This window comes from Rhinopithecus bieti, unplaced genomic scaffold (genome assembly GCF_001698545.2).
Source record: "Rhinopithecus bieti isolate Rb0 unplaced genomic scaffold, ASM169854v2 scaffold_12070, whole genome shotgun sequence".
In the NCBI taxonomy this organism is placed as follows: Eukaryota; Metazoa; Chordata; class Mammalia; order Primates; family Cercopithecidae; genus Rhinopithecus; species Rhinopithecus bieti.
The window spans coordinates 1,257,862-1,267,111 of record NW_016807449.1 but is presented as its reverse complement, the minus strand read 5'-3'; the positions used below and the strand labels follow the sequence as shown (position 1 = coordinate 1,267,111).

At 62.3% G+C, this 9,250-nt stretch overlaps 2 protein-coding genes across 8 annotated transcripts; both read right to left on the bottom strand.

Annotated features, from left to right (window-relative positions):
- Nucleotides 1-338: 338 nt before the first annotated feature.
- On the bottom strand, nt 339-5,194 carry JOSD2 (Josephin domain containing 2). 4 transcript variants are annotated; one of them, XM_017882077.1, is made up of 5 exons: nt 5,006-5,194; nt 3,994-4,156; nt 1,804-1,929; nt 703-897; nt 339-597 (listed from the first exon to the last, which is right to left on the bottom strand). In XM_017882077.1, exons 2-5 carry the CDS (start codon nt 4,137-4,139, stop codon nt 498-500), a joined length of 567 nt encoding a protein of 188 aa, XP_017737566.1. In that variant the 5' UTR covers nt 4,140-4,156; nt 5,006-5,194; the 3' UTR covers nt 339-497. The 4 variants fall into 4 exon arrangements, with proteins under 4 accessions (XP_017737566.1, XP_017737564.1, XP_017737565.1 ...); XM_017882075.1 differs by having other exon boundaries at nt 4,817-5,050; XM_017882076.1 differs by having other exon boundaries at nt 3,994-4,153; nt 4,817-5,050.
- Nucleotides 5,195-5,301: 107 nt separating this feature from the next.
- ASPDH (aspartate dehydrogenase domain containing) lies at nt 5,302-7,789 on the bottom strand. Of its 4 annotated transcripts, XM_017882071.1 has the most exons (7): nt 7,591-7,781; nt 6,998-7,142; nt 6,653-6,737; nt 6,387-6,536; nt 6,085-6,305; nt 5,862-6,016; nt 5,302-5,475 (listed from the first exon to the last, which is right to left on the bottom strand). In XM_017882071.1, the coding sequence occupies exons 1-7, from the start codon at nt 7,640-7,642 to the stop codon at nt 5,432-5,434; spliced, it is 852 nt and encodes a 283-aa protein (XP_017737560.1). In that variant the 5' UTR covers nt 7,643-7,781; the 3' UTR covers nt 5,302-5,431. The 4 variants fall into 4 exon arrangements, with proteins under 4 accessions (XP_017737560.1, XP_017737563.1, XP_017737562.1 ...); XM_017882074.1 differs by lacking the exon at nt 6,387-6,536 and having other exon boundaries at nt 7,591-7,784; XM_017882070.1 differs by lacking the exon at nt 5,302-5,475 and having other exon boundaries at nt 5,488-6,016; nt 7,591-7,785.
- Between the last annotated feature and the right edge of the window lie 1,461 nt (nt 7,790-9,250).

The following is a 9,250-nucleotide window of genomic DNA, read 5'->3' as shown; positions in this document are numbered from 1 at the left end:
ACCCTGTCTCAATCAATCGAATAAAGAAGTAAACACCTGCTTTCTCCTTAGTAAGTACCCCCGTGGAACCCAGATCAAACTCATCCGTTCGCCACTGGTCTCTCTCCAGCGCCGGAGGAGCGTGAGCCCCAGGGGCACGGACTTGTATTGTTTTCTGCTGTGTCACTGATGAGGAAGCTGAGGCCCAGCGGTGAGCAACTGGCATGAGGCGGCAGAGAACCAGGAGGGCTCCTGGGCTCTCAGCCCCACCCATCAGGGTGTCTGGCCTGTCGGAGAAGTGGGAGTGACTGAGTGGAAGGGGCCCCAGAAGGGCGGGGCAGTCAGACACAGGCCAGGCCGGCAGAAAATCAGCAGATTTATTGAGGCAGTAGCGGCAGTGGGGAGCAGGGGTGTGGGGAGGGGGCCGGGCCTCCCCAGGCCTTTCCCAGGCACGCAGTGTGTGCAGTCAGAGGGGGACGCGCAGGGACTGTGCTGTGGGCGCTGACGGTCAGCTGAGATCAGTCTGTCCGAAGCCAGCAGCCCTTCTCCTCCACCTCCTTGGTCACCACCAGCAGCACCTCGCACAGGCCCTGGGCCAGCGCAGTCGCCAGGAAGGCCCTGGGTGGGAGAAATGGGGAGACTGAGGCTCAGCCAGCCTGGGCATTCCCTCTGGGGAGTGGGGTTTCAGGCCCCTGGTCTTGGAATCACCTCTGCGGGGCTCACCTGACTCCGTCCTCGTCCCCCAGGGCCTCGGGCGCCCGCAGCTTGGAGTCCAGGTTGTAGTAGATGCCGTCCACCTGGCGCAGGGCCACCCAGTGCCGCCGGCGCAGCGGCAGTGACAGCAGCCCCAGAGACACGGGCGAGGGTAGGTTCAGGATTAATCCCAGTACCTGGGGCAGGGCCAGCTGGGACAGGGGCCTGTGTGGGCAGAGAGGGGACACCGCCATCAGGGCCTGCTCTGCCCCCCGGTGAAATGTGGCTGACCATGTGGGGCCCAGGCCGGCGGTGGTGGGGGCCTCCTGAGCCCACCCAGAGGTGCTCCTTAATCAGCCACCCTGGTTCTCGACACTCATCCGTTCACCCGCCCACTCAAACCTCCCACCCATGCAGCCGCCCAACCAGACCTCCCACCCATCCACCCAGCATTCACCCAACTCACATCGGCCCTTCACCAACCACCATCACCCTGTCTGTCCAGCCACCCACCCACCAACTTACTCCTCACACAGCCACCCAGGATCCAGGCATGATCCGCCCACCCCACCGGGCCTCCCAGCCACCAGCCAACTTCCCAACAACGATTCACACTCACCTCCATCTATGCATTCACCTCCCTGTCACCATCACCATCCAATTAGCCATCTACTGTCCACCACCCACCACCCAGCCAGCCATTCACCCAACAGTGGACTCGCCATGCCCCCAGTCCTCACCCACTCTTGACCCACCTGCCATTGGTCTACCCCTCATCCACCAGCCACACACCTGGCCACTGGCCAGCCAGCCATCAAAACCTCCCATTCATCCACCCAACTCCCCAGCCTCCTGTCTGTTGTCCACTGACCATGAACACCCAATCCCCTCACTTCCCCTCACCCAACACATCCAACTACCTACTCAGCATTCACCTGGTAACCATCATCCACCCAGCATCTCAGCCTGGCGACCACCTGATCTCCCCCACTAACCCATCAGCGCCAGCCTTCCCGCACTCATGCCAACCCCCCCGGCCACATTCCCCTCCCTGAACCCCCAACAGGCTCACGCACTACAGGGTGCCCTCTGTGCCCGGCCCAGGATGTGCTGTGCTGCTCTGGGGCCTACCTCCTCCTGTCCCACCACACGGCGGCCAGGCCCAGCCCCTGCAGAGCGGCCATGATCACGTTGACGTCATAGTTGCCGGTGCCCAGGAGGCTGCGATGAGGGTTCAGCCGGGAGTCTGGGGCCAGCCTGGTAGGGGGGTGGCCAGAGTTGAGCTGGGGACCCCTGGAAAGGCCGCCCCACAAAATGGGGGTCCCAGGGGCCACAAGTTGCGTCAGCCTTTGACTCTCCCCACTTCAGACCCCACAACTCATCCACCCCCAAGTCCTGTCTCTCCTGCCCCAACTCTGCCCTGTCCCCAAGGCCCCAGTTGGGCTCTGTCTTCTCCCCCAGCCTCCAGCCTCCCTCCAGTCCATTCCCATGCGGCCCTGGCCCTCCCCTGCTCACAGCTCTCCCATAGCTCCCCAGCGCCCTGGACAAAGTCCCTGTCCCTCTCCCAGTCCCTTCCTCTGTCCTTCAAGACCCGCCTCAGATGTCAGATCCTCTGAGAGGAGGCTCGTGACCTTCAGGCTGGGTCGGGGCCCTGTCTGGGCTCCCCCAGTGAACTGAGCTACCTCAACGATGACAGCTGCCCGCATCACCCTCATTTAACACTGCTTGCTTCTCCCATGGGGTTGCCCTCACCTCTCCCCTGCTCACAGCCCACTCTGCTGCCGCATTTCCCCCGGGACAGAGTCCCACAAGGCCCTGCGTGGTCTGGCCCTGGTGGCCTCACCTCAGAGCCTCAGCACCCTCCTTCCTGGCCCCCTGGCCCCAGCCACATCCCTGGTGCCCACCGCCCCCCGCCCCACCCCCGCCAACCTTTCCTCCAGCTCTTCCCCTGCCCAGGAAGGCTCTTCCACCTGCCACCACTTGTCTCTGGGCCCTGCCTCTGAACAGCTGCACCTCTGTTCCCTATCTGGGCCCTGGGCAGGCAGGGCATGGGAGGAAAAGGCTTGTGGGTTTGTGTATGTGTGTTTCCCTCGCCATCCTCAGGCTGGCACTTGAATCTGAGTCATCTCAGGGTCTCCAACATGGCTTTGGTATGAAAGAGCTGGTGGGTCCTTGTTCTGAAGGACAGAGGAGATGAGTAAATACCATAATGATCAGTCTGAGGGGCTGGGACTCTTAGGATGTCTGGGAGCCAGAGGCGGCTTTGAGCAAGAGACAGGAGAGGCAGGCCCATCTCCAGGTGTAGAAAGACTCGCTAGGATCAGTGGGCACTGAAGGCAGAGAGAGACTGGAGGCCACAGGCAGGTTGGGCAGGAGAGGGTCAGGCCTGAGCTGGGGCCGGGGACGTGGGGACAGAGAGGAGGGAGTAAGAGATGATAAAGGATGGATTTTTTTTTTTTTTTGAGACAGAGTCTTGCTCTGTTGCCTGGCTCACTGAAACCTCTGTCTCCCAGGTTCAAGCAATTCTCCCACCTCAGCCTCCAGAGTAGCTAGGACTACAGATGTGTGCCACCACGCCCAGCTAATTATTTTTTATTTTTTAGTAGAGACGGGGTTTTGCCCTGTTGGCCAGGCTGGTGTGGAACTCCTGACTTCAAGTGATCCACCTGCCTCGGCCTCCCAAAGTGTTGGGATTACAGACGTGAGCCACTGCGCCCGGCCAAGGAGCGAGGTTGGACATCGTGAATAGTGAAGAGGAACATTCCATGCTGGCAGAGAAGGAAGCCACACCAGGCAGAAAGAAGTACCTGGAAGCCCAGAGGCTGCACAGGAGGGCTCACAGGAGTGGAGAGTCTGGTTTGAGGGGGGCTGTGAGGGCTGAAGTTGCAGAGGCAGGCTCAGCCTCTGCTATCGGGAGGGCCCTAAGTAGGGCGGGGGCGTGTTTAGGATGGACTGGAGAGCTGTGACAGGGCCCAGATAAGAGATGCCTGAAGCTGGGTGAGCCTGTAATCCCAGCTACTGGGGAGGCTGAGGTGTGAGGATCACAAGCTCAGGAGTTCAAGACTAGCCCGAGCAGCACAGCCAGACATTGTCTCTAAAGAAAGAAAGGACCATTGCACTGGGGCCTGGCTAGGGCTGAGGCCACAGGGACAGACAGGCACAGGAGGCAACATCTCCCCAGAGTCCCCAGCGTCTGGCTTAGGCAAGTGAGCTGGGGACAGAAGAAAGCCCCCAGGCTCAGCGCCTGCTTGGTGGCGAGACCCAGGTGGGTCGCTCTGCCGGAGCCCTGCTGCTCCAGGGGCCGGGGTGGGTGACGGTCACCTCTTGCAGATCTCATCGGCAGCCTCCTGGCTAAAGAGCTGCTGCTGCAGAACGTTGTTGAGGGCGTGGACGGCACATAGCTCCAGGCGCTGCCGTTCGTGGTACACAGAGGGTGGGCTCGGCTGTGCTCCCGGGGCCTGGGACATGCCGTCCTCGGCTCCTGCTGGAGGTTGGGAGGGGAAGAAGGTCCTCAGGGGCCCGGGATCTAGAGGTCCAACCTCCCAGCAGGCCTTTAGGGCATCGCCATTGATTGAGCTGGGGCTCGGGGCAGTGCGGGAGGACACTGGGCCCCTGACCCCGCTCCCTGGGTCTCCTGACAGTACACGTCCCTCCATCCCCTATTCCTATTCCTACGAAAAAGGCTGTCTCCTCTGCTCCCCTAGCAACAGAGAACCACCCCCATCAGGTCTCTAAGTAAAAGGGTCCCTATCATGGTCACCTAGCAACAGAGGAACCCGCCTCCCCTGTCCCTAGGTAACCGGGCACTCTGTGGTTACCTAGCAACAGAGCCCCTTCCCCACCGCACTAGGTAACAAAGTCTGTCCTCCGAGCACCTAGCAATAGAGAGTCCTCCTCTCCTGTCTCTAGGTGATAGGGTCCCCTCCGGTCTCCTAGCAACAGAAGACTCCCCCGGTCATGAAGCAGCGAGGCTCTCTGCTCTTGTCACCTGGCAACGGGGCCCCCTCCCCAGTCACTAAGCAACAGGAGTTCCTTTTCCTATACCCGGCAACCAGGCCCCTTCCCCGGACACCAAGGAATGGAGCCTTTCACCGACCCGAACCCCAACCACGGCGCTCGCCCTTTGCCTGGCAACGCCCCTCACCCCGCCTGCCTCTCCGCTCCAACGAGCCAAGGGCTTCCGCATCCCCTTCCTGGGTTGCGGCTCTGTGCTCCGAGTGCGGGGCGGACAGCACCGCACTGACTGGGCAGGCGGGATGGACTACAGCTCCCGGTGATCCCTGCGCGCCGGACTACGACTCCCGTGGGGCCCCGCGTGACTCCTGCTCCCCACCGAACGCCCGGGCCGCGCCGCCTTGAAGTCCGCCGTCGGGCCTAGAAAATGCCGCACTACAACTTCCGTCGGGCCCCGCGGCAAATCCCGGAAGTGCGCCTCAGAGGCCCTTCCTTCGCGTACGGCCGCGCCCACTACCGCTCAGAGCTTCTGGGAAATGTAGTGGGTACACTCTCGCGATAGCTTCCTGGAGCCGCGCTCTCGTGGGAGCTCGCCCCCTGCGATGGCGTCATGCGCGGTGCGCAGACGCAGCGTGACGTCACACAAGGGAAACAGGGACCAGGGACGGCAGGCGGTGCAGGGGCAGACAGCGGTGATCTTTACTGAGTCAGAAGGGAGATCCTGGGGAAGTGGGGCAAGGCAGGGTTGGGATAGTGGTAGTGAGAGGCCAGTAAGATGATCTCGTCTCGGGAGGAAGGAAGCTTCTCAGCAGAGATGGATCCCCGGCCTGGAGGGGAGCTGGCAGCAGGCTGCGGGGAGAGAGGGGAATGAGCGAGTGAGACAGAGGAGAGATGAGGAGACAGACACCTGGGGGAGGCAATGGTGGGAGGAGGGGACAGGCCTGGGGGCGGTGGAGGAAGACTCGGAGAGAGCGGAACAGAGCCCTGGGGGTGGACACAGACAGAGAGAGTCCTGATCAGAGGCGGGCACAGAGACTCAGAGAGGGGACGCGGACAGAGATGGAGACATCTACGGTGCCAGGATTCAAAGTCGTGGAGAGAGGTTAAGGAAATAAAGGTCAGAAATAAAGGTCAACAAATACAGAACCAGAGCTGCAGAACTAGCGAGAGCCCGGGATCCCCAAGCTCTGCAGAACGCAGGAGCCCAGGGCCAGGGGAGAGGGGCCTGGCCGCACCTAGGAGGCTCCGCCAGAAGGCCGTGACCGTGGCGGAGCCGGTTACCGCGCCTGGCTCGGCAGGGTTCTCTCTGTGGGTGTGCACAGCAAAGCTTCGGCCCCTGGGGCCCGGGTGTCCGCTCAGCTCTACATCCACCACGTGCATGTCCGTGAGGCTAGAACAAGTGGGGCGGTCAGTCTGGTTAGCCTGGACTCAGCCCAACACCCTGCTCACTCTGCTCACCTGAGATCAGCCACAAGCACACCAGTCACCCCATCGAAGCCCAGGCTGGGAGCAGCCAGGGCAGCCGCCGCCATGGTGTTGGAATTTCGGGGGGCAAAGGGGCAGAGCCCGCGGACAGGGCCTTCGTAGAGCACAGTGCGGGGCCCGGTGCTGTGGGCTGCAGCCAGGGGTCCCTCGAGCCGGAAGCCATCGGGGTGTGTGGCCATGGTAACACGAAGGCTCTGGAAGCAAGAGCCCGGGTTAGGGGGAGTGGGGTCTTTGCAGGCCTCCCCTGGTTCCTGGGGAGCCCAGCAGGCCCTCACCCGGAGGCCCCCAGCTGCATCCAATCTCGTGATGTCCTCAGTGCCCCACAGGGCCCCTCGGGCCACAAACACGGCATGGTTCCAGTGCTGTGAGGCCTCCAAGAGCTGCCGCTCTGTGGTCTGGTCACTTAGAGCTGAGGGGGACCCCACCTGGGGTGGATGAAGGAGGAGAGGGTTGAGGTCAGGGAAGGATATCCACTTTAGGGTGGGGTGAGACCAAGACACAAGGGGTAGGGCTCCGCGTGAATGGTTGGGGTGGGGCTTACCAGGAGATTGGCATGGCGCAGGATTTGTGCCCCAGATTCATGGATTATTTTGGGATGGGCCACTTCCACAACCAGATCAGGGTGCCTGGGAGAGGGGAAAGAAGGCAGAGGGTCTTGGAGAGGTATTAGGCCTCTTCTTCCCAAAGTTCCCTCTGAGTCTACTGAGGGCTGCCCCTCTTTTCCCTGGCCTGGGAGGAGAAATGAGATGAATGGGCTCGTCCCGTTTCACATTTGCTTGAACCAAGGCCCAGAGAGGATCAGGGAATCCCTGAGATCACACAGTGGCTAAGAGGGCCAGGACAGGAGCTTCAGGGAGCTCCACTCTCCCATGGCAAGGTCACTGACCTTTCCCCAAGGGCAGCAAGCTTCTGGAGCTGCAGAGAAGGGGGCACGCTCCCTGCCATTCGTCCTGGGTCACGATTCCAGACAAAAACAAGTTCTAGGCCAAGTTCTGGTCCCTGAGCCAACAGGCGGGAGACGAGGGACTGTCCTGAGGAGAGGGAAAGGAGAGGGCTAGAGATCCAGAGAGAGGGGGACAGAGACCCAGAGAGAGGGGGGGGGGGACAGAGGCCCAGAGAGAGGGGACAGAGACCCAGAGAGAGGAGGTGAGGACAGAGACTCGGGGAGACAGAGGTGGGGCCAGGGGCAGAGATTCAGAGGGACAGGAGGACACAGGCCCAGAGAGAGAGGAGGTGGGGACAGACTCAGATGTCAGGGGGAGGGTAGACAGAGATGGGGGCAGGGGCAGAGACCCAGTGTGGTGGACAGAGGCCCTGAGAGAAGGGAGACAGAGACCCAGGGTGGGGTTGTGTTGGGCAGACCCAGAGACACAGCTAGGGGCAGATAGAGACAGAGAAAAGTGTCTGTGGAGGGCAGAGAGTCTTGGGGGCTTTAGGAAGGGGCTTGGGGAAGGAGGCCCAGGATGGTCAGGAACTCACCAAGGCGGCCGTAGCCCACCACGCCCACCCTCCATGGGCCCTTGTCAGCCATGGCCCTGAGCGTGGTGTCTGTGGCCCGGCTCCCTGGGCTGCTGGCTGCCCCCTGCACGAGGCCTGGGAAGCTGCTGCTCTTTGGACATCTGACCCTTGAGCCTCTGGGCTCAGTCTTCCCCCTTCCCGCAGACCCAGTGTGGGGGCGTGGGCCTGCTGGAGTGGAGGCGGGAGAATCCTTCCGTGTGCTCTGTCCACTTTCCCGGGTCCGGCACAGTGATCATGGTGACTGGGGGTTCCGGGAGCCCTGTGTGTCCCCCTTTCCCCTGTAGCACACCCTCCTTGCTCCCTGCTGATGTGGAAAATTTCCTCTGCAGTCCCCTGCCCCCATCTGGCCGGCCAGGTTGTCATGGAAACTGCATCTTGCTTTGGGTGGGGAAAAGAGATGGTGACAGGGACTCTGGGCTCTGTCTGTCCCCTTGCGCTCACCTCTCCTCCTTGTCCTCAGGTGGCCAAGGTCTGAGGGAGGCTTCAAGCTGGCCGTGCCCCAGCCCTCCCGGAGGCAGCGGGAGCCCTGGTTGCGGCTTCTCCTCGATGTGCCCTTGCCTCAGCGGGTCCAACCTCCCTAGCCCCGTAGCACGGGTCCCCTTCCTGCAGCCTCCGCCCCCGTCCACAGCTTCCCTCCGCTCTGATCATCCTTCGGTTCACCTTGACTTGCCACCTTTCACTCTGTCCCCCATCGTGCCACCAGCTGCCTCCCATGTGACATTCCCACTCCCACGTCTGTCCCTCCTGTTCCTCAGCTTGCATCAGCCCAGGAGAAGCCTTCGAGGCCTGGAGAGGCCAAGCACCCCCAACATGAGCCCCAGCCACTGTGCCTCGAGGGTGCCTGGCATCGGAAATGGCGCAGGCTGCGGCAGCACGGGCTCCCTGCCCCCAGCCACCACCTGGTACCCGCTGCAGTGTTTCCATAGCAACTAGGATTGGCGCTGGAAAGAGGCTGGAGAGAAAGCGTGAATGGGAGCATGGGGTGGGGGGGACGGGCACCGGGTGGCGAGAGCCCCAAGTTGACAGGAGGAGAGAGGAGACAGACGCAGACAGAGAGGGGCCAAAACCCCGACGCGGCGCCCAGAGGCTGCTGCTGCTGATAAAGGAGGAACTGACTTCCAGAGCCAGGAGCCCCGGGTGTGGGGGAGATAAGATGCCTGGGTGTAGAGAGATCCAGGAAGGGGGCAGGGGCCAGGCACCTCATGGAAGTGGGGGGGCCTACCGCCATCCCCACCTTCTGACTCCTCCTGGGGCCTGAGTGTCCCCACAGTGCCCATAGCTGCCGTGTACGGGGTCCAGGCTGGGTCACTGCGAGGGGAGAAGGGGGCTGGGCGCAGGCCTACGTGTCCTCAGGGCTGTATCCCTGAAGCCACCTCAGCATGGGAAGGCGCTAGAAGGCCCTGCATGGCTCTGTCACTCCCTCTGCCTCCCCCAGTGGCGTGAGATGGCAGCCCCGGCCAGCCCTAGCCGTCCAGGGGCTGCAACTCAGGCGCCTTGACCCCCCGAAGAGACATCATCACCCCCTCCCCCAATCCCCCCAACAATTGCCCACTGTGCCGGCAACACCCCGGCCTGCTCGGGGCTTGCTCCCTGCCCTCTGAGGGCTCTGTTCCTGCCCTTC